This window comes from Pelecanus crispus, chromosome 15 (genome assembly GCF_030463565.1).
Source record: "Pelecanus crispus isolate bPelCri1 chromosome 15, bPelCri1.pri, whole genome shotgun sequence".
Taxonomy (NCBI): Eukaryota; Metazoa; Chordata; class Aves; order Pelecaniformes; family Pelecanidae; genus Pelecanus; species Pelecanus crispus.
Window position 1 is genome coordinate 4,627,355 of NC_134657.1, and position 27,546 is coordinate 4,654,900.

Consider the following 27,546-nt stretch of genomic DNA (forward strand, 5'->3'; position numbering starts at 1 on the left):
GAGGTTTTCCATGTTTGGAAAATTTTGCATTTTATATACTGTAAGGGAAGGGTAGTTAAAAGTCCTGTCACCCAGAAGCAAGTTATGTTATATGATTTGTGACTTCCATTTATGGGTTTTTTCATTCTTTAATTTCAAAGGTCGAGACTTCTCTCATGACGAAACTCTTGATGTACCCACACAAGTAGAATTGCTCATTAAGCAAGCTACTTCTCATGAGAATCTGTGCCAGTGCTACATTGGATGGTGAGTTTGTCATTCAGCTAACCTTGCAATTCCTATTCTTCTGTGAATAATCTGAGCAGACAACAGCTAAGGAAAATGTCACTTGTGCAGTTAGTTATATGTAGGAGCCTTACCACATGTTGCATCTGCTCTGGTAAATTTTGCAAGCCTATGGCAGTGATTCCATAGACAGTCGTCTGTAAGATTGTTGTTGTTGTAAGTAGTGACAGGGGTTTTAGAACATTTAAACCGCAATCAGCCTCAACATTTTAAGTGTTTGAAATAAGGCATGTGGTGGTCACTGATTTCAGTTACAGTGAAGAACCACATGTTCTAAAGTAAACAAAGACGACTTACTGTCATTTTGAGAGCTAGCTAACTTTGGACTATGCTTAAGGAAATAGATCTTTTTCACATTTTTAAACATTAGTTAGCTGAAAAGAAGCATAGGGATCACCTGTTGACTTTTCCCATACTAAAATGGTGCCTGGTTAGTAAGGAATCTCAGTCCTTCTCAGTGTTGCCGTTGTGAAACTATATGCAAGTCAGCATTACTACAATATCTTTGTTTTCTTTAGGTGTCCTTTCTGGTAACAGAAGATTCCAAAGTATCCACAGCCTTTTATTCTGGAGGCTTTTGCACTCCAAACTTGCTCTTCTACAAACACAAACTGAACGTTGGACTGAAATACAGCCTTTGTCAAATATTTTGAAATGTAAATGAAAAGAGTTATTGTATATTAAAAGTTGGTTTAAGCCAATGTATAGCTGCTGTTGGAAAAACACAAGCTGTCTGAAACACAACACTTGATTTGGGTTTCCAGGACAGTGAAGACTGATTGTACCACAGATGTCTATGGTTCCACTTGGTCTTTGGGGAACTGGTGATCCATTGAAAATAACTATATACGGGTTTTGACTTACTTTGCAATGTAACTAAGTCATTTGCAGATTAATTATTGCCCTGGTCAGTCCTGTTGGTGTGGCTGCAGTAAGCTCAATGTGCTTGTGCAGGAGGCTTCACTTAGGTTTAGGGGTGAGCTGGATAACTGGAAAGAAAGAGAAGAGAAGGAGAATTTTACCATTGTTTCATCCTGTTTCCTTGTTTTCAAACTCGATTCTTGCCCCAAAATTGGAAACTGTATATCCGCTCATTACACTCATGCAGGAGTCGTGTTTCAGACTAGATCAGGATACCAGAGCAGCTCCAGGAATTGAAGACCTTGAGCTGAGCAAAGTCAGGTGCCTCTATGCAGGTTGATCGGTGGCAAACTGGATGCAGGGTACAAATAAAATACCACTTGGGAGCTTCCCGCAGTGTCTGGATTAAAAAGCCGTGTTGGGAAATAACTAGGGAAGTTAGTAATTGGCATAGGAGGCAGATGTGGGGAGGACTGGTCATAACTTGAAACAGAAAATAATGGTTATTAAACATGAGCGTGAAGATAAAGTTATGATTTATGAATTAAACATATTAAAAACAATGCACAAAATACAACAGAGTAGCCATGTTTAGATGCCATGTTGTATTTGAATATTTTTGTGCCAATAAATTACACCAAAATGTAAACATTTTGACTGTGTTCTTGTTTATTCCTAAATACTTCTTAGGAAGAGACAGGGAACCAGATTAAGATTTTTTTTTTTTTTTTTTTGAAGTTTATGGTTGCCATGGATTTGACCTGTCTTTTTCTGCATCAGTTCAGGTGGTTGGCTATATTTCCTTTTTGATAGCAGCTGGAGGCAAAATTACCAAGACTGAATGATGTCTGTCACTTGTATAAGAGACACTTGACCATACAGCCCCCAAATTTTAGTTTCCAGCCGCTGCGATGTCGCCTGTGCAGTAAGAACATCAGCTTTCTTGGTGTCGGGGTCGCAGCCACCACTTGAGGGACAGCGTGGGGTGCGTTGCTGTCCCCGCCGGGGCTCTCTGGGCTTCCCCAGCTGCCTGTGCTGGTGCTGCACCCCAAAGTGGGAAATAGGGAGGTGAGTCAGAGGGTTTGGGTGGCAGTGCCCCGGCCCCTTTCCAGGTGCGGGGACGGGTCTGTGGGCACCCCTCGGCCCCACTGGTGGGTGCCTGTGGGGGAAGAGTGCCGGGGGTCTCGCTCCATCGAAGCCCCGCGGGTGCCCCTCAGCGCCCCCCAGCCGGAGGCCCCCTTCCTTCCCACCCAGGGGCCTGGTCCGCCGCGCCGCCCGGGGGCGCCAGAGGGCAGCCCTGGCGCCCTCTCCCCGTACGCATGCGTCCCCGCCGCTCTCCCCCCTCCCCCCCCCCCCGACGGCTGCGTTCTCGCGAGAGCGCCTCCGCGTCGCGTGGCTGTGGGGGCAACATGGCGGCGGCCGCCGGCGGGGGGAGCGGCGGCGCGGCGGCCGAGAGCCCCGCTGAGCAGGAGGGGCAGGGCGGAGCGGCGGGGCGACCCGCGGAGGCGGAGGGGGGCAGCGCGGCGGCGGCGTTGCCTGGCTTCGACGACGTCGACGCCTTCGTCAAGGTGCGCGGCGGCGGGGCCGGGGGGAGCGGGGCGGGCGCTGGGCACTACCGCTCCCGGCGTGCCGTGCGCGGCTCGGGGCATGCCGGGAGCCGTAGTTCTTTTCGGGGGGGGGCTGCCTGAGGCTCCCCCGCTTTAGCAGGTGCCACCCGTGAGGACCCCCGCCGTGGGCGCGCCCCGCCGTGCGCGGCAGGGAGGGTGCGGGCCGCTCCCACGGGTGCCGGGGACCGGAGGGGTGCCTTGGGGCCTGTTACCGGCCCGGCCTCGGGCCTCTTGTCCTGAGAGCGGTCTGGTGAGCGCCCCGTCCCCGGGTGGGGGCTTGCCGCCGCCCCGACGCGAGTCCTTGAGGTGCAGAGAGATGGGGACCCTCGCCAGGGCCGCCGCTGGACGTGCGGCGACCGGCCTTGCCCCTCGGGTTACAGATCGCGGCATCAGCTACGTTGTGCTTCACCTGTGCACGCTTCCCAGAGAGGGAACGCCTACCACTTCTCAAGCGGAAGCATTGCAGGGGCTTTTTTTGTTAAAACAATAAAGTAGTTACCTATATTTCTGCTGCTTTAATGAGCTTCCTTTTAGACCTTAAATACTACACTGAGTTTCAAGTCTTGTTCTTGTTATTAGACTTTAATAATTTTAAAGGTTTCTAAATAGATGTGAACTAAGTGACTGGAAACTAACTCACGTTTAAAAGCCCCACGATACTGCATATTAGAACCACGCAGTTCAAACAAGTTAGGCAAAATGCATTTCTACCGCATAGTATCCTGGGTAAATGGCGGAACAAAATACTGAAAAAATCCTAATAACGTGATATTCTTGCACAGTATGCTCTTGGCACGGTGGTAGCTGCGACAAAGGCATCTAATGGGCTTCCTCAGCCTGGCGATGAGTATGACTTCTACCGAAGCTTCCCTGGCTTCCGGGCGTACTGTGAAACACAGGGTGACCGCCTCCTTCACTGGTAAGGATGCATTTGTGTCTCTGGGCCGTTGCTAACAGCTTCCAATCCAAAACAGAAGGTAGCACCCTTCTTTGGCAACTCCAGACTTGCTGTAGATAAAAATATGTTTTATTTCATTTATCTAATTTCAGCTACTTTTCTAGCACCTGACAGTTTAAGTAGCAAGTTTAAAGAGGGCCTTTCATGATCATTTGGATAAAGAGCTGTGCAGGGAGCAGAAGCTGACAAAAACTGCTTTAGGCTATCTATTTAAAAAGTCACGTGGTTGGTGAGAAATTAATTCTAGCACTTAATACTGTATAGACATTTCTTCTATTCACTGCTCACGTGATGTTATCTGTAGGTACTGCATTTGATTTGTTTTCAAACTTTGAAGATGCAGAAAGTTGAAGGGAACTAGACAGTTTAGTGTTTGGCATGCCTGCTTTCAAATTGCTGATAGCTGTACTATTCTTTTGCAAGCATGAGCAAGGTGATGCAATACCATGGCTGCCGTAGCCACATGAAAGATCGCAGCAAAGTGACAGAGCTGGAAGATAAATTTGATATGCTGGTTGACTCCAATGACGTCATTCTTGAAAGAGTGGTAAGCAAATTATTTCTGGATGCTGTTCTTATAAACTGCTCAGTTACCACAAGTTTTGGTTTTTCTTATTGCAAGAATTTCAGTGGTAGAGCTTTCACAGTTACATTTAGTGTTTCCTCAGTATGGTGGTTTTCCTTTTTATTTTAAAAACATTTCCATGTGCTAGGCCAGTTATCGCAGCAGCTAAGTCAGGTGGGTTATGGCTCAAAGGAAGGAAGGTAATACGTGACTTGTGAGGAAACTGAATACAGTTTGGCACAAGAACCTCACAACCTGAGAAAAGGTCTGTAAATTCATAGAGCTGCTTCTCTGAGGAAACTCTTCCTACCCCTGATGTTCAACATAGTCCTCCCACGTTTGTCTGTCTCATGTTGCACAGAATTCAGGGAAAATGGCTGTGGAGGTATCTACCTGTGTGACTTTATTCATCTGACTACAGTGGCTGAGCATGGTAATTTAATAGGTATTTAGTTTTCACCTTGCTTTTCTGGAATTTAGGGTATTTTATTGGATGAAGCAGCAGGAGTGAACAAAAACCAGCAACCAGTCCTCCCTGCTGGGTTGCAGCCCCCACAGATGATCATTTCCAGCTGGAATCGCAAGGTGAGGCCTCTGTGCTCAGTTTGCTGTGTTGTTTTAGCTTTTTGGCACTACTTATTTTCCAGTGGAGTTGAGTAGTTAAACGTTCTATCACACTTTTTTACATGTCCCAATTCCTTCCTTCTTTTTTCCTTTTCCTATCTATTCAAACTTGATTGTGGATTCTGTGGGCTTTCCACTGCCATTTCATTTTCATGTACACAACAGCCTTTCTTTTGCTTGTTCATACTAATTCAGGATCCTGATTCAGAGACTTTCATTCTTAAGTGCTGGACTTGTTGCAAAACAGTGACTCGCTTTTGAGTTTGGGGTATAACTTTATTAATCTTAATATTGGGTCAGGCTGAGTAAAAGCAGGTTTGAACGTTTGTTAAGTTATGTGAGTTTTACCTGTGGTTTACCTTTTTTTAAATAGGCGGGAGAATCCCATAAGAGAAGTCAATCTGAAACCTTTCGACTGCTTCATGCCAAGAATATCTCTCGACCACAGCTTAAGTTTCGGGAGAAGATTGATAATTCCAATACTCCCTTTGTACCTAAACTTTTTATTAAGCCAAATGCTTTGAAACCTTTGCCTGAAGGTAAGGGGTTTATTTTTTATTGGGTAACCCATTGAGAGTATTTGACACAAATGTGTCCTCACAGTCTAGAGGAGAAATCATTGACTTCTAAAATAAGTAACAGAAATAATGTTGACCATTTAGGTGCAGTAAGCTCTGTGATGCTGTTGTTTACATATGCACAATGTAAGGGTAGGTCAGCGTACAGCATCTTCTTGTTGCTATACAGTAAATAATCTGTTCCAAACAGATGTTCTGCTGCTTCTCTTTATCACCATTGCATGATGAGAGTCACTCTGGCACCAGAAGTGGTCTTGACTAGTCTAGTTGGCTTTACAGATACTTCTTTCTAATTAGTTAGGAGCCCCAGGTGTTTGGTTAGACCTACCTTTGCTTTGGTGCTGTATCAAAGCCGCCAGCGTAACATCCTGTCTCAGCAACATGTCATTCTGCTGATGATGATTCATCCTTAGTCTGCACTGATGCAGTTGTACTTTTAGTAACTGGGAATGACTGAAGGATTTTTCTGAAGATTTTTCAATCTCATTCCAAGCTCTTGAGCAGAACCACCTTGTGTCTTGCTTAACAACAGCCTGGTAAAACCTAGTAACTGAGTTGTCATTAGAGGTGCAAACAGAAATCTTGCTGAAAGCTGCAGGACTAAATTGTTAAGATTTTTGGTACTTTATGATTTTGATAGGATCATGTGGTGGGTGGAGGGGAGAGAGTAGTAGGCTGAGAACATGTTATGTGTGGGACCCAGTCCAGTTGTTCCATATTGGTTGTTCAGCCCTCACAAAAAGTGGACGGGAGCGAAAGGAGCGCCCTGAGGACTTGGATGTACCAGCTGCTTTGGCAGACTTCATACACCAGCAGAGGACGCAGCAAACTGAGCAAGACATGTAAGAAATTAAACTGACAGCCAGGTGCTTGGAGTACCATTGGTGAACATGCACTTGTGTGGTCCCATTGTGCTGATGCTATTCATGTGTAACAGCTGTGCATGTGTTTGTGTCCACATGCTATGTTGCATGTGATTTGCTTTAGACATCTGCAGTTATTCTAAACCTATGCTTACTAAGAGACAAAATTTCTACTCAATAGGGAAACTGCCATAGCTCTCAAAGTCTCTGTGCTCTGGCTTCATAAAGATGACTGAAATTTAAATTCAGTCTGTGTGTGTCTTCCTAATGTCCACAGGTTTGCTCATCCTTACCAGTATGAACTGGAGCATTTTTCTCCACCAGATGGAGTTCTCAAGAAACCAGAACCCCAGGTTGGTGCCCACATTAATTTAAACCTACTGCAGATGCAGTAAGTTTACAGCCGGTCATGCTTGATGAATTTCAGAGTTGAGGATGGAGGTCAGGGATGGGAATTGACAGAGAACATACCGTGCCTAATAATTTGCTCTGCCAGATGTACAGGCCCATCAAGGAAACACCCTATCATTTTATCACCACACTGGATGAGCTGGTAGAACTAAATGAAAAGCTTATGAACTGTAAAGAATTCGCCCTGGACTTAGAGGTAATCAAATTGCCTTTTCTGTTTAAAAGTTACATGTGTACTGTTAGCACCTAGGAGACCATTATATTCTTCTAGTCTGTTTTGCAGTCTTCTCTTTCTCCTGCTTTTTGTACTTTGTGACATGAAAAGATAGTTCATGACCCTGAGCTGTCAGATACTGTCTAGAAGGTTCAATTAAACTGTGTCAGCATTATAAGTTTTCCAGTGGTCTTTAAGAACTCCTCTGTTATTTTTCCTCCTTCATTTGGGGTGCTGTTTGTTTTATACTATTACTCCTGTAATGGATCCTAGCTTACATCTCTCTTCCATGTTTTTCAGCACCATTCCTACAGGAGCTTTCTGGGCTTGACATGCCTGATGCAGATTTCCACCCGAACAGAAGACTTCATTATTGATACACTGGAATTGCGCAGCGACATGAGCATTCTCAACGAGACCTTCACAGACCCTGCAATTGTGAAGGTCAGCTGCCAAATTCACCACCTGAATTTCCCCCTCCACCCCTTAGTTTAAGCCTTATTATAGTTAAAAGCACACTGTGTTCTCTGTCTTGGTCGCTTGGCTCTGCTTTCATTGTAATGTGTTCATGTGCCTGTTTCCATGATATAAGTGGGGAGTTACTTGCCAAGTGCACTTATTTAGTAGTTCTGCACTTAACAGTGAAGGACAGAGAGAAAAGAACTCTCTGGTCCTAGACACATGAATATGAAACCACAGCACTGCCAGCCTGGAGTAGAAATGCTCTTCATATTATTCTCAATTTGTTTTACTTTTCAAGGTCCTTCATGGTGCTGATTCAGATGTGGAATGGCTGCAAAAAGACTTTGGTCTGTACTTGGTGAACATGTTTGATACTCACCAAGCTGCTCGTCTCCTCAATCTTGGCAGGCATTCTTTGGACCACTTGCTAAAGCTGTATTGCAATGTAGATGCTGACAAGCAGTACCAGCTGGCTGACTGGAGGATACGGTAAAAACTGACCCCTTAAATGGCCTGGAGCTGCAAGGTAGCACTTATCCTTGTTTGTATTGTTAGGGCAGGAGCATGTTTCTAGTTGCAAGTCTCATGGTTGTAGGTTAGTCTCAAAGTGAATGCACACAGCATTTACCTGGCTGTGCTTTAAGTTCTTTTGAGTGTTACATTTTCCCATGTTTCTTTAGAAAATGAGTTCTTTTGGGAAGATCAAGGAAGATTAAGTAATGAAAAGCTTGTGGAAGCTAACTTCTTAAGAACAGTGCTTAACTGCTGCAGTATTATGGAGAAAGTCAGTATTTGCTCCTCTAGAGCCCCCACAAAAGTATTGTCACCCACACTAGGTATAGCAGTGTGCTGTTGGAGCAATAAGCTTGGCTATGCAGATGGACCCTGCACACCACAGAGATTCCCAGGTCTACTTTATATAGGCTCTGCAGAGGGAGAAGAGTTACGGCAAATACCATAGCAAGCAGTTCTGCCATGTGACTCAGCTACACGGCAGTCCTGCTCTCCAGGATGTGAACAAGATGTCATCTGAATTGGAGAGTGCACTGCATGTTACTGCTGTTGCCCAACAAATCCTTCAGTAAGGAAAAAGAAGAATTTCCATATTAGTTCCTAGCATGTTTTACATGGAGTTGGCCCTAATATGCCTTGCAAGAGGAAAGTGACAGTTTGGCAGGGCAACTGAAATGTATTAGTGTAATTTTGGCTCTTTTTCTAGCCCTTTGCCAGAAGAAATGATTCAGTATGCCCGTGATGACACTCACTACTTGCTCTACATCTATGATAAAGTGAGGGAGGCACTGTGGGAGAGAGGGAATGAGCAGCCCACTCAGCTGCAGGTTGTGTGGCAACGCAGCAAGGACATCTGTCTGAAGGTAAAGCTTCACCTGGTTGGATTACCTGGATCAGAGTATGGGCTTAGTAGGACAGAAAGTCCTTTGCCTATTCTACGTCTGTTGCATAGACGCTGTTTTTTTTCCTCTGTGTGTGTCTGAAAACAGCTGTATAAACTGACTCAGTTGTGTGCGGTCACTTGTTTCGCTAGCTAAAATCCTTAGATTCAGATGCCGCCTTCCTGTTTTTTGAATGCTGGCACTCCTTGGCCTCCTGATGCTTTCAGGTGCGTCTTTCCTGAGAGAGAGGTTACATTTCCAGTTCTACTGGATGTTCCTAGAAGTTCAAAGCCTAGCTGGAGCTGCATTATGAGATAATTATATTGTGCCTGTGGAAAACACTGTCTATGAAAGTAGGCCTTGTTTAATGTAGTAAAGCGTGAAGGTAATACATGTCTAAAGCTGCTCCTGGAGTTGGTGAGGGTGGTTTATCCCCTAAAAACGAGTGAGAGGTATGTTTTTCAGGGATAGGCTCCTACCAATAGTTTAGGGTAAAAGCTCCAAGACACATTGTACCTGAGTTCAGTCCCCTTAAGTCTGCCTGACATTCTGTCTGCCTCAGTGAAGCAGGGCAGACTAGAAAACACAAAACTGATACTGATCATGAGTGTTTCTTTTTTTCCTGTCCAGAAATACATCAAGCCCCTCTTTTCAGATGAATCCTACCTTGAGCTCTACAGAAGGCAGAAAAAACATCTCAACACACAGCAGCTAGCAGCATTTAGGTTGCTGTTCGCATGGAGAGACAAGATGGCACGTCAAGAGGATGAGAGTACAGGGTAGGAAGTCTTTTGTTACAGACAGTGGCTTGATACTTCAATGAGTCTTTTGGATTGTGCCCCTCTCCTCCCCCACAAGGTGGAACCACTTTGTTACCTGTAGAAATTAGGGTACTACCTCAGGCTGCTTTTTACACAGAAGTCCCGTTACGTTAGCAGTAAATTCTTACAGATGTCTAGATCAGCCCTACTTCATTTCTTTTAACTGATTTCATCTTTTCAGACCTTGTAATTGGGGCAGACTTGTGCACTGAAGGTATTTTTTAAGAATTTTTAATATTCTGTTACATTCACACCACCTCTTTGTGTTGCAGATATGTGCTACCTAATCATATGCTGTTGAAGATAGCAGAGGAGCTGCCCAAGTAAGTTTTGTTCACCCTTGAGGAGTCTCATTTGATTTTAATAACCAGCAAGTCATTTCCTAGTGTGTAATGACTTCTGCAGTTGGTCCCTTCCTTCCAGGTGTCAATACTGCTTTTCTCTATAGTTTTTCAGTTTGGAAGAGAAATAAATAGCAATACTCCTTCAGAAGCCTCCAAGCTTCTTCTGGGATACATCTTTCCCTGATTTTATTCCACTAATAAAACATTCCTTTGCATTGCTCTATGTCACACATACCCCCTGAGATTCCTGCAGTATTACAGAGCAAGAGAGGGATGAGTTCTCCCATAACATTTATTTGGATTCTTTTTCAGTTCCTAAAGGGATTGGGGAGTGGGGAGAGTAAGTGGCAGATTCCTTAAAGCACCCAAGTTATAAAACATTTTCCTCAAATACTCGGCACTCATCATCTAACATCCATACTTGAGAATAATAAAAATGCGTCTTTAAGCGCAAGTCCGCTGCTGGGCTCAACTTCCATAGATGAATACTGAACAAGGAATGAAATAAAGATGGGGACAGAGAGGCAGACCACAGAAAAGAGCAGTGAGAGGAGAGCTGAGTTAATGGTTTCTCCTTATCTGCACAAACCTGGTACGGAAGAATTTTTCATCACAGAGAATAAACTCTGACAGATTAATCTGACTTGTCTTATTCTGTCACAGTCAGGACTGTGGTTATATCTGGTTGCACGTCCTTTGAATGCAAATGCCTAACATACCGGCTGTAAATATAGCACACTGAATTTTTCTCATCTCTCTTTAGAGAACCCCAGGGCATCATTGCTTGCTGTAATCCAGTCCCACCACTAGTTCGCCAGCAGATTAATGAATTGCATCTTCTCATTCAGCAGGCCCGGGAGATGCCTCTTGTCAAGGTAGGAGTAGCTCGTGCCGCACAAGAGACTCATCACTTGCTTTCCATAAGCCAGGGACTGGAGCTAAATGGTGACCTCTGATGATGTGTATGCTGAAGTTTGCTTTTTGAACACTGAATAGAGTGTTCTGTAGTAGAGCTGAAAGATATATTGCAACAACTTCAGCAACTATTGTCTGCTGTGTACTGGCTTACACACGGTGTAGTTTCCTGGAGAACTAGAGCAGTGAAAGAACAGACACTACTTGAACAGGGTGCAGTTGTCTGTCTTACACTGCACATGATGTTTGCCTGTGTGAGGAAGAACTGGACCTTGTGCAATTTGTTGGCCATGTAAGTGGATTAATAAATCTTTTACAGCTGTGGTGAAGCAACAAAAAAAGCCCTGGGTGTAAGAGGTTCATTAGTTAAAATACATCGTCAGCGTGTTGATATTAGTACTGTCCTCCCCTAGTGAAACAAAACCATTTGCGAGCATGAACCTTTCTGTGTGAGGTGTTTAAATGTATCCATATGCAAACACTGCAGGAGAAGAAGAAAGAATGTAATTTTATTAACCTGCTAGCTTGTAATAAATGTGATACATTTTTGATACAACATTGATAAGGAGGCCAACCTAGAAGAAACAGGGCAAGTGCATTTAAGTGACTTATCTTTCTCTCCCATTTTAGTCGGAGATTGCTTTGGCAGTCAAGAAGAGAGCACCTCTATCCACCCCTGAGGTACTGTTTACATAATATTTGTTACCTACTGTCTTAAGCCTTAAACTCAGAAACAAATGTAGCGGAATTCTAACTTCTAGCAAATTGTTTATTCTCATCCATTTTACAGGGCTCTCCACTTCAGCTTAATGTTACTTTTCTGTGCTATAGTCATCGCATTACCAGCTGTAAACTGGTATTTTACAAACCACCATAATAGCAGCAGTTAAGGCTTCATCAGCAAACACTCTAGCTGCTGGACAGTTTTTGTGTATGTTAGTCTATACTGACTGATCTGTAAGAAGAGAAGCTTCAGATGCATTTCTAAGGCTGACTCATTTATTCTTCTCGCGCGTATAAAGTAAAAAGCATCTCCATTAGCCAGTGGGTGTTTGCACAGATATCCTTTTGATGCCAGATGCAATGTGCTCTGGCAGGTGAGCTATATTAAGAATATTCGGTCTCTGAATTTCACCCTTTTATTTGAATTTTCATTAATGTGTCTCTGCAATGTGTGAAAACAGACACAAATTCATAGAGTAGTGTATTAATAATAATTAATCAAATTGTAATTTGAATCTCTCTGCAGAGGCTGGAGAATACCTTCTTTGGACCACATGACAGTTCCCGGATTCCTATGGATGATTTTCAGAACAACTCTGCCTTGGGTAATTTGGACTTAACCAAAAAACTATGCTAGTAATGACATGATGTGGCTTTGACACGGGGAAATAAGCAGCCCTGAAGACGCTTTCAGTGAAATCTCGTTACACAAAAGAGTAGTAAAATATACAAGTATCTAATAAAAATTTTGTCACCTTTTTTCTTTTCATGTAGAGCCTGCACCAATTTTGGAACGTGCTTGTCTCTTTTCAGACAGTGAGACGACAATGAATATTCAGGGTGTTCAGCCAGAGTCAACATGTCTTGTTGCTACTGCTACTGTCAGCATATTCAGTGTAAGCAATGTGTTTGTGATAGTGTCAGTCTTTAAGTATTAGAAAACATACTTGATAATCTGATAAAACTGTGTGGAAGTGTTGCAAGAAATAGTAAGGTGGGACATGCATGGAAATGATACAAGCTTCCTGTCAAGCATTGGGCATAACCAAGACAGCTAGGTTAGGAGGCCAGCAAGTTAGGTACATCTCTCTGGAGGGTTACTGCCATCAGTGGAGTTTCAGATAGAGTGAGAAATTACATGCATGAAACAGCAGTAGCCAAAACCAAAAATTATTAATGTTAATATTTCTTCTTTTTTTTTTTTTTTTTTTAAAGGAATGTGATGAAGATGAAGGAAATCAGAAGGTTTTAACCACTGCACAGCGGAAGGCTCAGTGTATAATGGAGTCCTTTGAAAATCCATTTAGAATGGTAAAAGCTCCCAATACATATTTGTAGTTGGACTCATAAACTACCTAGTGCAGAGGATGCTCTGAGCTGTTTTTCCAGGCATATCTGAAAGAGCTTGACATAGCATCAGCTGCTGCTCTCGTACTGGAATCAAGAGATTGTCCTTCTTGCAAAGCACGCACATGTGGACTTGTTTTCAAAACAGATTGAAATGCCTCTTAGATATATGTTTTTCTACATAGTAAACAAACCTCTCACTGTTTGGGTTTGTTTTTTTTTTTAATCAAGTTTGAGGTTTTTTTAATTTGCATCACTTTTTCATCTCTATGGCTAGAGTTAGTGAGCAGATTTTACTCTTGTAATGAATCAGAAGAACAATAGAATACTTTGTTATAGATTTGGAGTGGCAAATTACCAGGAAATAATATCAAAACAACTTTTTCTGGTGTGTGGTTGGGGGTTGGTTTTGCGGGGTTTTTTGGTTTGGTTTTTCTTTAATGTTTCTCTTGACCATAGCTGTGGTAACTTTTCTTTTTCCAAAAGGTGATCTATCTGTAGAATGTTTCTTAAATATGAACTTTTTGATTTGGAACATTTTAAGTAGCATTTTAACAATGAGCTAAATGTCATGTGCTGTGTTTAAAGCAAAATGTTTTTTTCATCTCTACAGTACCTACCTGCAGAGCAGAATCCTGCCTACGTCTCACAATCTGCAAAGTTTGACCCATCGTCAAAAATTTGTGAAGTAAGACTTGTGCTAAAATTTCCTGCCAAGTAGATTATTTTCCTTTGGGAACCTCAGCAATACAGGAATTTTTTTTCTTCTTGGATTCTCCTTAGAAAAAGAATCTAAGTTTTGAGAAACTTGGCATGTTTCTGAATCTGTAGTTCATTGTTTCTGTAGCATTCATATCCTTCAAAGAACCAGGGATTGGAGACATTCCACTGTATATTCCCTGTCTGTCAAAGCTACAAACTATTACTGAAGTCTGCATCTGCCTTTGTTCTCATGGCTTGTTTGTAGCTCAGAACTTTTAAAGCACATGGTTTTACTTTACCTGGTGCAGCAGATCTTAATCTCTTTTACAATCCAATTTGATCTTTTGTACTCTTAATGAAGACCAGCATGTGGTAGCAAGTTTATAAACTCCCTTTTGCCATAAAACTTCAAAGAAAGTGATCCCAGGTAATTTTTTTCATTGCAGATCAGCAATCGATGGAAGTTGATGAGTCAGGCACAAGTACAGAAGGAGTCCAAGGATGAAACCAAAAAGAAAGCAGCCCAGCAGTCAGGTACAATCATTCTTCCCTTCCTCAACGCATTGGCTAGCATGGTTTTTCCAATGCACATAAGTTGTTGCCCAGTTACAAGAAAAGCTTAGATGATGGATTTCCTTCTGGATGAGATTTGTTGACAAAGATTGTACTCTGTTTAGTTTGAGACTTGCTGCAAGCTGGTTTCCTTGCTTTTTCTAAGCTCCTGAGTAACTTCTGCTTTTTACAGTAATGCTTGTCTGTTTCCATAGCTGCTCGTGACCAGGCCCAGAAGGTGTATAAAGAGGCAACAGAAAATATTGTGTCTGTTCGTCAGCAAGCTATGGTATGTCATTGAATTCCCTACTTCCAGCCTTTTGACCATTATAACATAGTTCAGAATGAAACCCTGAGCCCTATAACTTTGAAATACCTGAATTGCAGTCTTTTGATAGTGATCTTTCTGTGGTTCTGCCCTGTGTGTAGCAACAGGTCCCTAGCAACTGTGCTGTGCAAATCCTCGCATCCCTCCATATCTTCAGTAGGGAATGTTTTCCACTGCTGCACTTCTCTGCTCCTCACTTGCCTAGGTTTCCCCAAATCTGCCTGTGGGGTCATAGCAGATCTCAGCCTCTAGTATCCTGTGAAATGACAACTTGGCTTTTCACCTGAGAAGTCCCTGCTGTGAGGGGGAAAAAAAAGCGGTTCAGGCCCCAAAAAGAACACAGCTCTTTATCCCTGCGCTATTATTGCCACAGGCAATAGCTGTCACTGGCCTAGGTCCATTGGGCAGTTCATCTGCATGCTGGTGTTCATGCCCACACAGAAATGTTTCATTCTCTTCTCCTGAACTTGTCCTTGTTTCTGTTCTGTGGGTTGCTTTCACAGCAGGAGCAAGCTAATAAGAAGAGGGAGAGAGTCATGAGTGAAACGGGAACAGAGTTGCCAAAGCAAGAGAAGAAACGGCCAAAAGCCTCCCAGCAACCAGAGGAGCTGGAAGCACCGAAGCAGTTTACCCCCTTTGATTACAGCAAGTCCAACTTCAAAGTGTTTGCGGGTAAGATCTGGATCTCTTGCTAGAGTGCTGCAGGCTGTGGAAAATGTTGCCAGCTGAGCCCTGAGGAGGCTGTGTGTGAATGTAGGTGCCAAGGCAGTACAAACTGTTACCTTACAGTGAGGAAATACTAAAAGAAAGAAGCTTGGAGAATGTACAGTTTAGCATCCTTTTTCTGATTTGGAAACAAAATCCTGAAACTGTTGGCTAAGGGGATTGTAGATATGTATTTTGCTTCTTTTCTCTGTAGAGAAAGTCATCTGTTTAATTGGACCCCAGGAACTAGGAGGCAAAGGAGATTTGACTCCTTTGTAACAAGTATCTATTGAAAAGCGTCTCCTGCCCTTAAGAGACTGTTGTGGTTTTTAGCATGTGGGAGACTGCAGTGAAACCTCCTTATCATCAGAGGAACACCATGGAATGTACCGTTCTTTCTGGAAAATTTTAGTGACAACTTCTCTCCTCTCCCTTAGGAAGCAGCAAATCAAAGCAGTCGCCACAATTTGATCCTGCCAAGCAAGCTTACACAGGCAAGGTACGGGCATATCATGAAAGAAGGAACAGAACTGTTGTTGATAGCATGTACCCAGCTGGGGGCTCGCTGGGGAAGGCAGATGACTTTTTCTGGATCTGCAGAATGTTCCCTAACAGTACTTGGTACTGAGGTGCAGCTTCCAATTGCAAGCTCATACTTTGTATTATAGCCTCTTCCTGTTCAGGAAAAGCTTTTTTGGGGCCCCTTAGCCTCTCTTGTTGTTTCCCACCTCTTCATACATTGTTCACACCTATGCCCCCGTATATCCCAGGTGCGACACTTAGACCACAGCACACCACCACAAATTCCCAATACCAAATTCAAAGCAGTCTCAAAAATCTCAAAGTCAGTCCAGTTATTCCAGGCCATGGCAGGTTTGCGTGTTGCCCCCATTCTCCACCAAGTACTGTCATTAGGAAAACAGTCCTAGCTCAGAGAATTTTTACTTAATTTATAGCTAATTGAGATTGAGAGATTGAAGAGAAGAAAGAAAATATAAACAATCAAACACTTACTTAGGGAAACCTGTGACCAGCACAGGGCAGTTCCTTTGTTGTCATCGTTCTCCACCCCAGGTGACCCCTGCAGACCTGGGTTACCTAAAACCCCCCACATATACCCTACATAGTGCTCATGCGTGGAGCGTTTGGGTGTTGATGTGTCACATTGGTGGGCATTCAGGCCTGAATTAATAGGGTGCCCATGTGTGAACTCATTGGGCGCTCTGAATATTAATTTTAAGTTCTGAAGCTCATTCCTTGCGTTTCAGCCTCTTCCCTGTGCATGCGGCCTTCCTGCATATTTAACTGGAGGGCAGATGGTACCAGGGAGCATCTTAGATATTCATTAGAAATCGTATTTTAGAAGCTGAAGAAGTTTATGCCTGATAGTGTAGGAAGCAGTTTCCTATGCAATCCCTTTTCTGTGTCAGTTGAAACTTGTTTCAGGAGAAAAAAAGAATCCTATTGGTGAATTTGGGACAACCTGTACAGATCTTTCTGTCTAGATGGGTAAGACTTGTCAGCAGTGGGGTATTGTGTCTCACATGTCAAGGTTAGACCAGTAGAATGGGACTTAGATGCATTCAGTGCATGCGCATTGAAGTCCTAAAACATAAAGTTCGCAGTGTAAACGAGCGGTGTTCCTTGAAGTTGGAGGGACCTTACAGCACATGAATCCCATGAAATACACTGTATTGGGCAGTGGTGATGTTGTTTTGTTTTCTTTTCTTTTCTTCTGTGCAGAAATTTGCTGGAGCTAGCAAACTTCAACAATCTGGAAACCGAAGCATGTCCTACCTGGCGGGGAAAGCTGATAGGTGTGTTGTCAGCCTGCTCTCATCGCAGTGGTGGAGTGTTTTCATGCTGGTGCCCTGGAGCTATGGGCAAAGCATAGCTATTGTCCTGTATTGCTGTGGGAGCTTAAGCCCATATTTAACTGGAAGAGGTTGCGTAACATCTACTCAGCTTGATGTCAGTTTAAAGGAAAAAAAGAAAAATAAAAAAGCTTAGTCAGGATTAATGCAATCAAAGACAATTCTGGGTGGAAGGTTTGAAATGCTGAGGTAAAAGTTTGTGTTAACAGATGTGGGAGTCACTTTCTTTGGCCACAAAGATAGGTAGAGGTGGGGAGAACATTTGCCTAGCTTGGGAGGGAGGTAAATAACAGTACTGCCAAATAGGAAAATTCTTGTTCTGAATAGATACTTAATGTGTAGCTTACGAGGCTTGATCCTTGTGTATAATTTAGTCATAAAAGAGCAACGCTATGTAAAGGCAGCATTGGAGGGAGGAAGGTTCTGTCTGCATCATGACCCTTTCTCAATAGTATCATTAACCTACCGTAGGTTTTCAATCTTGAGTGAATTTAGAGTTAAATTGCTGTAACTGTCTTTTGCAGGGGTTCCAGGCACCACTGGCCGAAGAGATAGTCCTTGTTACAGGACCTGTGGGAGTTGCTGCTGAACAAAACAATAGTCAGAAGTATTGTCACCATGGGAAGGCAAATACCGGTCATTGAGCAGTTTTTTTGTACAGAAATGTTTTTAAACCCATTAAAATCCTTTTTTTCCAAAAGGAGAAACATCTTAATTGATTTCACTTTTATTACATTCACATTGTTTTTTTTCTAGTTATACTCACAGTGTCGCTTTGTTTCTAATTTTGAAAGTTTATCCTGTATCCTCAAACAGTTAGGCTGAACTTGTCACTTCTTGGAGTTGCTTGAAGTCCAGAACCAGTATGTCAGTGGAGTATGAGAGGAACCTCTTGGCATCTCTAAGGCCAGCACAAAAATAATAGAGAGATTCAGTAGATGTGACTCAAACCCCAGCAGTCCAGAGGAGGAAATAAGGCCAGACTGTCTTGTATGTTAGACCTTGCTTACAAATTGAACTGCACAGCTCATCTCTTACAAGACAAGGTAATACGAAAAATTAGTGTGTTTATCTGCCAGTGTTTGTGTAATTTTAAGCAAAGATTTTAAGGGAAAAGAAGAGTTAGGGTACTTTTTGGATCAGAGATTGGTGGTTTCACCATAAAGTTATAGAGTAAAAGCAATAGCAGTCGGTAAAAGGTAAAAACACAGAGTGCAATATTGGGTTGGGGAAAGCCAGTGAGGTTCTGTGCTGCAACTGAATCTCAGTACAGCTATACTAACACTTCATAGTTTTAAATGCCCACAGTGAGTTACCCTGAAGTCTTTGTAGAAAGAGTGTCAGCCCATAATTTGATGGATGGATGGCAGAGCTTATTCTAAATGCCGACAACTGAAGGCTGGTAACGCTGCTGTGAAAGAGGTAAGCAACATCTCAGTTTAAGAGTCGGGAGTACTGAAGGGTAGGGCTGATGTGACTTTGCTTGAAGCCATGTTAAATCAGTGGCAGAGCTACTTGCTGCATTACTGATCACTGCGCTGACCAGTGGTTCTTGCTCCTTTTCCCAAAGGCTTTGTCTTTACTCTGTGATTTCCTTTTCTGACTCAGGATTTTCCTTTTCATGCTCACCTCTTTTGGCAATGACAGAATTTACTTCTCTGTTAGGCTAGGTGCAAGGACTGAGCGGGTAGCGGGAGAAACTTCCCTCTCCGTTCCTAACCCGAGGGCTTTATTTTACGAAGACTGTGAGGAGGTTTGGGATCTTGCCGGTTTGTTTGTTTTCAGTCTTTTCACATATTTTTGGGGAGTAGGGAGTGGAAGGAACAGAGGAGAGTTTTTCCTCGTTAGGTATCTTGGTATGAACAGTGCCAACCAAGCAGCGTTGTAATGGTAGAACAGAGTCCCTTTCTGCTCATAAAATCTGCTTGCATGGCCGAATATTGGAGAATGTTTTTGAAAAGAGGCAGTTAAATAGCAATTGTCTCTAAGTGCACTTGCAGGGGCTGCCAATTCCCCTTCTTGTCAGCTTTACCACTTCTAATATTCCTGTAACTTGGAGAATGAGTTAACTCTTACCAAAAGCCCCATTGGCTGCAGATAGATTAAAATTTCTGTAGTTTCTGTAAGTCGTCTGCTTGAAATCCTGTGCCAGGTGGCATTTCAAGGATGATATTAACTTTAATCTCTTTCTGTCCGTTTCCCTTTACGAGTTGCGGCTTACTGCCATGGGTTTTTAAAATGTCCTTACTGGGAGTGACGAGCAAATGCACGCGTGCTTTATTCACCTGGTCACGCCTGTGCATCGGCTGGAGCTGTAGCACTAGAATCCCATAACCCGAGACCGCCCTGCTGTCACGCAGCAGTTGTTCAGGACGATCTTGGCGGAGCCTGGTGGGAGGACTGCTCTTGGCGTAACCTTGGTGCGTTTCTCCCGCAGCCCGCTCTTGGCGGCGCGCACCGCGCGTTGTAGCGCTTCCGAGTGCGCGCCGGGGCACGCGAAGGCTGGAAAGGGATCTGCTTGCGTGACAGCCAGCGCTTAAAAACCCAAAGAGAAATTCCATACACCCCACCCCCCCCCCACTCCGAGAGCTGTCACTCAGCTGCCCGGGCCCTGCCTTTGTGGCGCGGCGGGGCCGCCCCCGCCCGGGCCGCCAGGGGGCGGCCTCCCCCCGCCGCGGCGGGCGCGCCGCCCCACGTGGCCCCGGGGCGCCGGCCGCCCGAGCCTGCTGGCGCCGGCGTCACCGCCGCCCTGGGCCAATGGGGGCGCGGCGGAGCGCGGCCCGCCAATGGGGGGAGCGGCGGCGCGCGCGCTGGCGGCCGGGGGCGGGGCGGGGCGGCGCGTGGGCCCCTCTGCTCGGCTCCCGCGCCGGCGGGGTCAGGCGGCGGCGGCCGGGCCGGGCCGGGCCGGGATGGAGCGCGGCGCGGCGGCGCTGATCCGCGAGGGCTGGTTCCGTGAGACGTGCCGGCTGTGGCCGGGGCAGGCCATGTCGCTGCAGGTGGAGGAGCTCCTGCACCACCAGCGCTCCCGCTACCAGGAGATACTCGTCTTCCGCAGGTGCGGCGCGGCCGGGAGCGCGCCCCGGAGAGGCGGCGGCGGCGGCGAGGGAGGGGGGGCGGCGCGGCGCCCAGCGCCATGCGGCGGGGCCTGGCGGCGCTGGGAGGGGGGCGGGGGATCGCGGCCCCGGGCCCGGGCCGGCTCCAACCCCGCTTCCCCGCTCTGCCCAGCACCACCTACGGCAACGTCCTGGTCCTGGACGGGGTGATCCAGTGCACGGAGCGGGACGAGTTCTCCTACCAGGAAATGATCGCCAACCTGCCCCTCTGCAGCCACCCCGACCCCCGCAAGGTGAGTCGTCCCCGGCCCCCTCCGCCGGGTCTCCCTAGCCGGGGCCTGCGAGCCGGCCCCGGGGCCCGCGGACCGGCCCCCATGCTCCCCGCCGGCCCCTGCAGGGCTGCCGCGGCCAGAGGCTGGCCCTGGGCTGTCGTTTCTGGCGCACCCACGCTCGGCGCTTGACAGAGCATCGCAGGCAGCCCTCGCAGGCCCTCGGAGCGCATCTCCAAGCGCCGGGGCGGGACGAGCCCGCAAGGCTGCTGGGTTTCAAGCCGTGTCCTCTTCAGGCCGTGCCGTGCAAGTTCCCCCGTGAGCTGAGCCCGCTGATGGCTGGTTTTCTGCCCTCTCCTCTCCCAGGTGCTGATCATCGGTGGCGGCGACGGGGGAGTGCTGCGAGAGGTGGTGAAACACCCGACCGTGGAGTCTGTGGTGCAGTGCGAGATCGATGAGGTGCGTTGGGCTCCCGGCTGCGTGGAGGTGCCCCGGGGCTTCGGTCAGACGGGCAGGCTGCCCGACAAAAAGCAGCTCTACTTCACAGCATCCATGGGAGCTGCTGCTTCACCTGCTGTCCCTTGTCAGCAGCGAGTGCATGTGCCGCCGGTTCTGCTGGCGTGACACTGACAGCGCCACCTCTTTGCCTTACGAGCCATCTACGTGGCAGCTGGCTGCCTCTTTCATGAGATTTCTTTCGCACACGTACGGTAGAGGCCCTTCCAGGCCAGCGTGGGCCAAGCGTGGGATCTGGAGGAGAGCTCTGGCTTTGTGAAGGTGCTGCTTTTCCCTCTCCCCTGATGCAGAACAGAGTGCTGCTCCTGCCAGAGAAGGATGGTCGCTTTGTTAAGCAGTCTCCTGCAACTGAAAGCAGAAAATAAGCAGGGGATATTTGTTTCTGTCATAGATGGGCTGGTCCTCCTCCTCTCGTCGGTTTGGTCTGATATTTTACTTTCTTAAAAAGTTTTGCTGTGTCCTCAAAGCAAGGCTGTATTAGGAATGGGAAATACTGCTATATGAGACTGTGTACCCTGTCTGCCAAGCTAAGTAGGCATATGTGCCTGGTTTTGAACAAGCATTGCCTGACACCAGCATATTTTTTGTTCCTGCCAGCTGTGAGAAGCTGGTAGTGTTCAGTACAATTGCTGGGCCTAGGATAGTGCTGTCTAACTATTGTAGCTGTTTTAGAGGGAAGACTGTATCTTACAAGGGAACAGATATAACGACTGGTGGGATATTTCTCATCTAGCATCCAGAAACCTGCTGACATGGTTTTATTTAGGAAGAAAAAAAAAAAAAAAAGTCTTTAGTTGAGTTTAGTTGAGATCACCTCTGCAAGTGACGTCTGCAGGGAAAAGGAGCACAGAGCAGTCAGATCTGTAATCATATTCTCTGAGTTCCTCAGGGAGCTTTTGAAGCTCCAAGTTCTTGTTGAGTTTGGCAAGGACAGACCAACAGTGTCACTGAACCCTGAGGCCATAGGAAAGGGCTGAGTGTAGCTTGTTGGCTGAAGATGCTGACAGCTCTTGAGGATCTAGCTAGAGTTGTATTTGCGCTGAAGGCATGGAAGGAAATGACTCATTGTGCTCTTCTTTCAGCTGCAGCTGCACAGTAGCCTGAGAAGTAGCTCCTCGTAGTGCCCGCTGACCCACTTGTGCTCTTTGTGTTGCAGGATGTGATCCAGGTATCTAAGAAATACCTCCCAGGGATGGCAGTGGGGTATTCCAGCGCTAAGCTGACCTTGCACGTGGGAGATGGTTTTGAGTTCATGAAACAAAACCAAGAAGCCTTTGATGTGATTATCACAGACTCGTCTGACCCCATGGGTAAGAATTCTGGCCGTAAAAGGGTACTGCTTTCCACACTCCTCCTCCTTTTCTCTTCTGCCTACCTCCTGGAAGTAATGCCAGCCTGCACAGGCTCCTTTCAAGGGAAAAAACTGTCACTGACTTGGTTCTTTTGGTAGAGAAAGGGAAGGATGAAGACCAGAAAATTGTATTAGCAAGGCTTCAAGCCAGCTGTCATGTTTCTGTCCTCAAAATTCAACTCCAGCAGCTATTGCTTCTGGCAGAGAGTTGATCCTTGAGTCCAGTAATCCCATGGGGGATACAGCACCATGCTGGCAAAGACAGTTTTGCACATGTGCCCGCTAATGAAGCAGTGGCTCACGCACTGTTGGTGTAGCTACCTAGCCTAAAGACAGCTGTAGTGAGGTTGCTGTATTTCTGAAGGGGAAAACTGAGGTAGAGAGGGACCAAATGTAGTTATGGTGCCTCATTTAAGGGACCTAACAACGAGTGCCCGAGTCACCTTTACTCTTGCTATAGTCAACACAGAGAGAGGCATCTCTAAAAGGCAGTTTGGAGCAGGAGTTCAGTTTAAACAAATGCTCACTGAAGCAAGAGGCAGCTGCTAGGACTTTCTTTGATAAAGGTCCAGGGCTTGCTATTGAGCAAAGCTAACATCCCAATGGTTCTGCTGTGCTAGGTGCAGGCTGAGGTTCACCCAGGGTCAAAACTTTTTGCTTCCAGATTATCTCCAACACTTGTGATTACTGAAAAGCCATTTGAAATGTCTCTTTTCCTGTGCAGTCTCTGTTGTGTAGCCTGGGCATTCAGAAAACTCTCAGAAGCCTACCATCTTAGTCTCTCTCTGGACATCTCTCTCTACTTACTTTTCTCCCAGGTCCTGCAGAAAGCTTATTCAAAGAATCGTACTACCAGCTGATGAAGACAGCCCTGCGAGAAGATGGGATTCTTTGCTGCCAAGGTGAGGATGCTGTCTCTGGGCAGAGGCTGATGCCAGATCATTGCATGCAAAGTGTGAGGCACAAAGGGTACTCTCTTCCTGGGGAGACATGACGCAGAGAGTGAAATCCACTTCTGCTCCCAGGTACAGAGGAGGTTTTGATCTGTATACGTCAACTCATTAACTGCTGGACCGCGCTTAGTAAAACAGGCGTAAGGGTCTTATCTTGCCTTTGAAACCACATGAGCTGTGCGGAGTAGAGCAGGTTTGGACTTGGGACCGCTGTTAACCTGGCACAGGCCTTTGCAGAGAAGAGGGGCAGCGCTCACCTTGCATCCTGTCTTCCTTTCTCCCTGTAGGTGAGTGCCAGTGGCTGCACCTGGAACTCATTAAGGAGATGCGTCAGTTCTGCAAGTCTCTGTTCCCTGTTGTGGAATACGCCTATTGCACCATCCCCACATATCCCAGTGGGCAGATTGGCTTCATGCTCTGCAGCAAGAACCCAGTGAGTTTCAGGCACCTGAAGTGCCCTTTTCCACTCTGTGAAAGCACCTGCAGGCTCTGCAGAGCCTGTCTCAGGCTGTCCCTTACAGAGCTCGAGCTGTGCTGCTTGCACTCTCCCAGCTGTGGGGCCTCTAGACTCACGCTGGGTCCCAGCTCTGCCAGCCCAGGGCCCCAGAGCTGCAATGCAGCTTGCTTAGTGCTGAATGAAGCGCAGAATTGACCAGTACAGGGCCCCAGAGCTGCAATGCAGCTTGCTTAGTGCTGAATGAAGCGCAGAATTGACCAGTACTGTAACTAGTTGCCTTAGAAAAGGACATGGTTTTCTCTCTAGCACAACAAACTTGGAAGGGAGGAAGCCACTACCAATTTCCAGAGCCTGTTAAGGCTTTGGCTTATTGATGCTGGCTGTTATAGAGTGGGCACCTGCTTGATAAGAATCAGCTTGTGACTGGTAATCTGTTCGTACAGAGGCCTCCAAGTGAGAGTCAGTGTTAGGATGTGGGCTGGTAACTGCATCGGACCGCTGAGGTTTGCTCTCTTCCCAATTTCCTGCATTACAGCAAGCCTGGAATGCAAACTGTCACATTGGTTTAGGGAGCCAGTGGCACTTCTGCTGCTGTATTTTATTTATCTGGGGCATCGGCAGCGTGCGCTGCGCCTAACTTAACGCAGATGTGGATTCTGCTCTGAAGAGCAAAAGCCTTGCTGCGTAGATGCTCAGACACAATCTGACGGCTTCATCTGGCACATGGCTCACATGCAGTCTGACCTCATACGCTGACATCTGTGAATAAGGGCTAGTCACACGAGGTACGGAGTGTAAACTCCAGCCTTTGGGGCTGGAGCTGTGCAGAACCTTTGACCTCATACTAGAACAGAGAGACATCTGTTTTCCTGCGAGTCCTCTTGGTTCTCTACCATGAATCGGGATGCCTGTCACACAGCCTTTTGTTCGTTACCCAAATGCTACAGAGCTACCTGGCTTCTTTATTGCAGAACACAAATTTCCGGGAGCCTGTGCAGCAGCTCTCACAGCAACAAGTAGAGGAGAGGAGTCTGAAATACTACAACTCTGACATTCATCGGGCAGCTTTCATTCTGCCAGAGTTTGCACGGAAGGTAAGCAAGGCTGCGCTGCTATTCCTCCATCAAGGATGAGGTATGACTTTTCTTTGGCAGGAGTGGGAGTATACAGGACTGAGGATTTCCTGCAGCCCTAAAGGCTTTTGTGAGCAAGTCAGAGCAGGATGGCATTTTGTATGACATAGCAGAGCATGAGTCAGCCTGGGAAGACTGAAGTTCAGTTTAGAACTGCTCTTTGGGTTGATATCCCATGCCTTCATGGCAGATCACTCCTACTTCACCTACCAAAAAATGTCCAAGAGCCTGCAGAACTGGTGTTTCCCATTGGAAAGCTCCCAAAGTCTTAGATAAAATGTGGTTGTGGTTTCCAGCGCAAACCAGAGGGTAAAGAAAGGATGCTCTAGCTCCTGCCTTCTTGAAGCCTAGTCTGTATTTCTGCATCATTCCGTTGTCTCCTAACTGGGTTGCAATTGCAGGTTCCTGAAAAAACTTCCTCAGAATGTCCTGGGGATGAAGGCAAATGCCGTGGTTGTGTTTCAGAGCCATATTTTTGTTGAGGACTGGTAGAGCTGCAGCAGGTCCATCCTGACACTTTCTTGTCTTTGGCTGTCTCCAGGCCCTGAGCGATGTGTGAGCCTGAGAATCTGCTTCCTTCCTTCAAGTTGGACCCTGAGATCGTCAGTGATGTGGTGGGGACCTTCCCAGCAGACTGCAGATTTGCTCTCCAGTGTGTGGGATTGTTTAACCCTTTGCCAGCCAACATTCCTTTTGATGATGTGTTACAAACGATGGGGCATAAGCCAGATAAGACTATTGAAAAGGTCCAGTGACTTATTGCGTGAGGTCAAAACTGTTCTTTCCAGTGCTGGAAACGTAAGATGTCATTTTTCCTTTCTCTCCTCCCTGCACCCATTCTAAATTCTCCCCTCCCTGTGCCCCACTCCCACCTCCACCCCCTGCAACTGACATGATATATTTATAACTGACACGTATTTTTGTCTGGTGATCTTCTGAAACCTGGGAAGAGTCCAGAAGAGTCACTGACTCAGCCTTAAGCACAGAGAGCGAGAGCTTTGTGCGCAAAGCTAGCTTGCTCTCTCCTAATAGGAGCTCCCCGCTGCTGAGACGTTTTGACTGGTAACAGGGCTGAGCCTTCATGTCCCACTGCCCTTCTGTGACACCTGCACTGTTCCGCAGCACAGTTGGAGAAGTCACAGTGCAAACTGTTGCCATTCACAATAGGTCTCCCTCCAACCCTGATGGAGTAGCAGTATTAAACACCAGCCAGGCAAGCTGGCAGCAAAGTCTTGTGGCTTTTTTTTTTTTTTTTTTTTTTTTTTTTTTAAATTGGTTGGAAACAGAAGTGCTGAGGTATTAACAGGCTAACTCCTGTTCTTACCTCTGCCATTGGAGTGGTTCCAAAGAATGTTTATCAATATGGTGATAGGCGCTTTATATATATAAATATAAATATATATATATAAAAAACAAACCTTAGATCCATTGCCTGCTGTTACATACTGATGTTGGGGAGTCAGTTGTGCTGACAAATCTCTCATCTCAGTCGTGCTGAGATGCCTCAGGCCTGGGTATTTGCTAGTCCTTGGGAGGCATCATTACTTCTAATGCTGCCCCCAGAACCCCCAGATGCATAAGTTGGTTTTTTGTTGTGCTCTGTTCTGAGATGGATCTGCCTCCACTTCTTTATTTTTGTTTTAAAGACTCAGTACCACCGCTGTGCAGTGGGTATCTTCCCAGCACAACCACTGTGCAGTTGTCACTCCCTTGCAATCAATTAAACACTCGGCTCTGGTTAAGGTGACATCAGTGTGGGTCTGTGTGCTTCTTTGGGGAGAGTGTGGGGGTGTAAACAGAGATCCTGAAAGTTTGCTGTGCTTGTCAGAAGACATCCAGGGGTGCTCAGTAGTTGGTCTGACTTCCCTTTCCCTTGTCTCTAGGGATGACAAGTTACCATCAAAAATAAGCTCTGAAGAGTGATCCCATTGCATGCTTTGTATTGTAACCTGACTGCACAATAGCTCCAGCTTCTGTCATCCTCTATGCTGCAGAAGTCAGTACCTTCTATCCAAGCTATTCTCTAGTCCAAATGCTGCCTTTGGTACAGCTTTCCAAGCTGTTTTCTAGCTGTCCGTCTCCCTGCTAATATCACGTAATTCCTATCAATCACTGGCCCCACTCAGTGACTGACTTCTGCCCTGCAGAAAGGCACCATCCTTTCCTCTGCAAAAATTGTGGTGGCTTAGTGACTCTGAGGGCCTGAGCCAATTACTGAGCTCAAGCTGAACAAGCTGGGAACAGTCGCTAGGTGGCATCAGGAGAAGACAAAAAAGCTCCTTCTGAGGGAGGCTTTTTGGCTTGATAGGAGAAAACTAGAAGGAGCAGACTTTTGCAAGGGTTGGGGTTGGGCTTTACCACAATTGTGACCCTACAAACAGTGTAGGTGGTGCAGCCGCTGTGTGCCTACAGCAAGGGACTTCTGTGGCGTCAGTACCAACCCTCCTACTTTCTGCCCTTTCTGACGAGACTTACCACTTCTTTCCCAATGCCCCCTTCTACTACCAGTTATCAGTACAGCTTCTTTGCAGTCATCAGGATTTGCAAAGTATTTGTAAGCTGCAGAGCTGACTCTGGATCTCCTTTGTATTCTTGTGTTAAGATTACACCCATTTTGTCTCTTAACTGTCTGGGTAGCTCTCTCCCACAGCTACTGATTAGTTAGGGCTATTGAGGCAGTT

General features: G+C 46.0%; 3 protein-coding genes across 8 annotated transcripts in view; all 3 read left to right on the forward strand.

Moving 5' to 3' along the window:
• The window catches only part of MTOR (mechanistic target of rapamycin kinase), a 67,521-nt gene extending 65,755 nt beyond the window's left edge, over positions 1-1,766 (forward strand). For all 5 annotated transcript variants that reach the window (XM_075721694.1, XM_075721695.1, XM_075721696.1 and 2 more), the window contains 2 exons: positions 141-246; positions 804-1,766. In XM_075721694.1, coding sequence (XP_075577809.1) covers positions 141-246; positions 804-819 — 122 coding nt within the window. In that variant the 3' untranslated portion in view covers positions 820-1,766. The remainder of the gene's footprint in view (positions 1-140; positions 247-803) is intronic.
• Positions 1,767-2,555: 789 nt separating this feature from the next.
• EXOSC10 (exosome component 10) lies at positions 2,556-18,578 on the forward strand. Of its 2 annotated transcripts, none has more exons than XM_075721579.1 (26): positions 2,556-2,714; positions 3,536-3,672; positions 4,135-4,258; positions 4,757-4,861; positions 5,274-5,439; positions 6,209-6,320; positions 6,619-6,694; positions 6,838-6,948; positions 7,267-7,410; positions 7,727-7,917; positions 8,648-8,804; positions 9,453-9,601; positions 9,916-9,966; positions 10,751-10,862; positions 11,533-11,583; positions 12,152-12,230; positions 12,400-12,521; positions 12,841-12,936; positions 13,586-13,660; positions 14,121-14,208; positions 14,442-14,515; positions 15,058-15,226; positions 15,697-15,758; positions 17,003-17,076; positions 17,658-18,179; positions 18,426-18,578. In XM_075721579.1, exons 1-25 carry the CDS (start codon positions 2,556-2,558, stop codon positions 17,686-17,688), a joined length of 2,715 nt encoding a protein of 904 aa, XP_075577694.1. In that variant the 3' UTR covers positions 17,689-18,179; positions 18,426-18,578. The 2 variants fall into 2 exon arrangements, with proteins under 2 accessions (XP_075577694.1, XP_075577695.1); XM_075721580.1 differs by having other exon boundaries at positions 18,442-18,578.
• Positions 18,579-20,042: 1,464 nt separating this feature from the next.
• SRM (spermidine synthase) lies at positions 20,043-25,717 on the forward strand. The gene is made up of 8 exons (XM_075721599.1): positions 20,043-20,188; positions 20,359-20,479; positions 20,822-20,914; positions 22,128-22,281; positions 23,141-23,224; positions 23,563-23,708; positions 24,704-24,826; positions 25,407-25,717. Exons 1-8 carry the CDS (start codon positions 20,043-20,045, stop codon positions 25,422-25,424), a joined length of 885 nt encoding a protein of 294 aa, XP_075577714.1. The 3' UTR covers positions 25,425-25,717.
• Positions 25,718-27,546: the final 1,829 nt, after the last annotated feature.

What these genes read in the sequence shown, in the direction of transcription:
- EXOSC10 (XM_075721579.1), top strand. Translation starts at nt 2,556, where the DNA reads ATGGCGGCGGCCGCCGGCGGGGGGAGCGGCGGCGCGGCGGCCGAGAGC. An exon ending in ACGTCGACGCCTTCGTCAAG is followed by an intron (nt 2,715 to 3,535) that starts GTGCGCGGCGGC and finishes ATTCTTGCACAG; the next exon opens with TATGCTCTTGGCACGGTGGT. An exon ending in AGCAAGCTTACACAGGCAAG is followed by an intron (nt 15,759 to 17,002) that starts GTACGGGCATAT and finishes TCTTCTGTGCAG; the next exon opens with AAATTTGCTGGAGCTAGCAA.
- SRM (XM_075721599.1), top strand. Translation starts at nt 20,043, where the DNA reads ATGGAGCGCGGCGCGGCGGCGCTGATCCGCGAGGGCTGGTTCCGTGAG. An exon ending in AGACTCGTCTGACCCCATGG is followed by an intron (nt 22,282 to 23,140) that starts GTAAGAATTCTG and finishes CTTTTCTCCCAG; the next exon opens with GTCCTGCAGAAAGCTTATTC. An exon ending in TGCTCTGCAGCAAGAACCCA is followed by an intron (nt 23,709 to 24,703) that starts GTGAGTTTCAGG and finishes TCTTTATTGCAG; the next exon opens with AACACAAATTTCCGGGAGCC.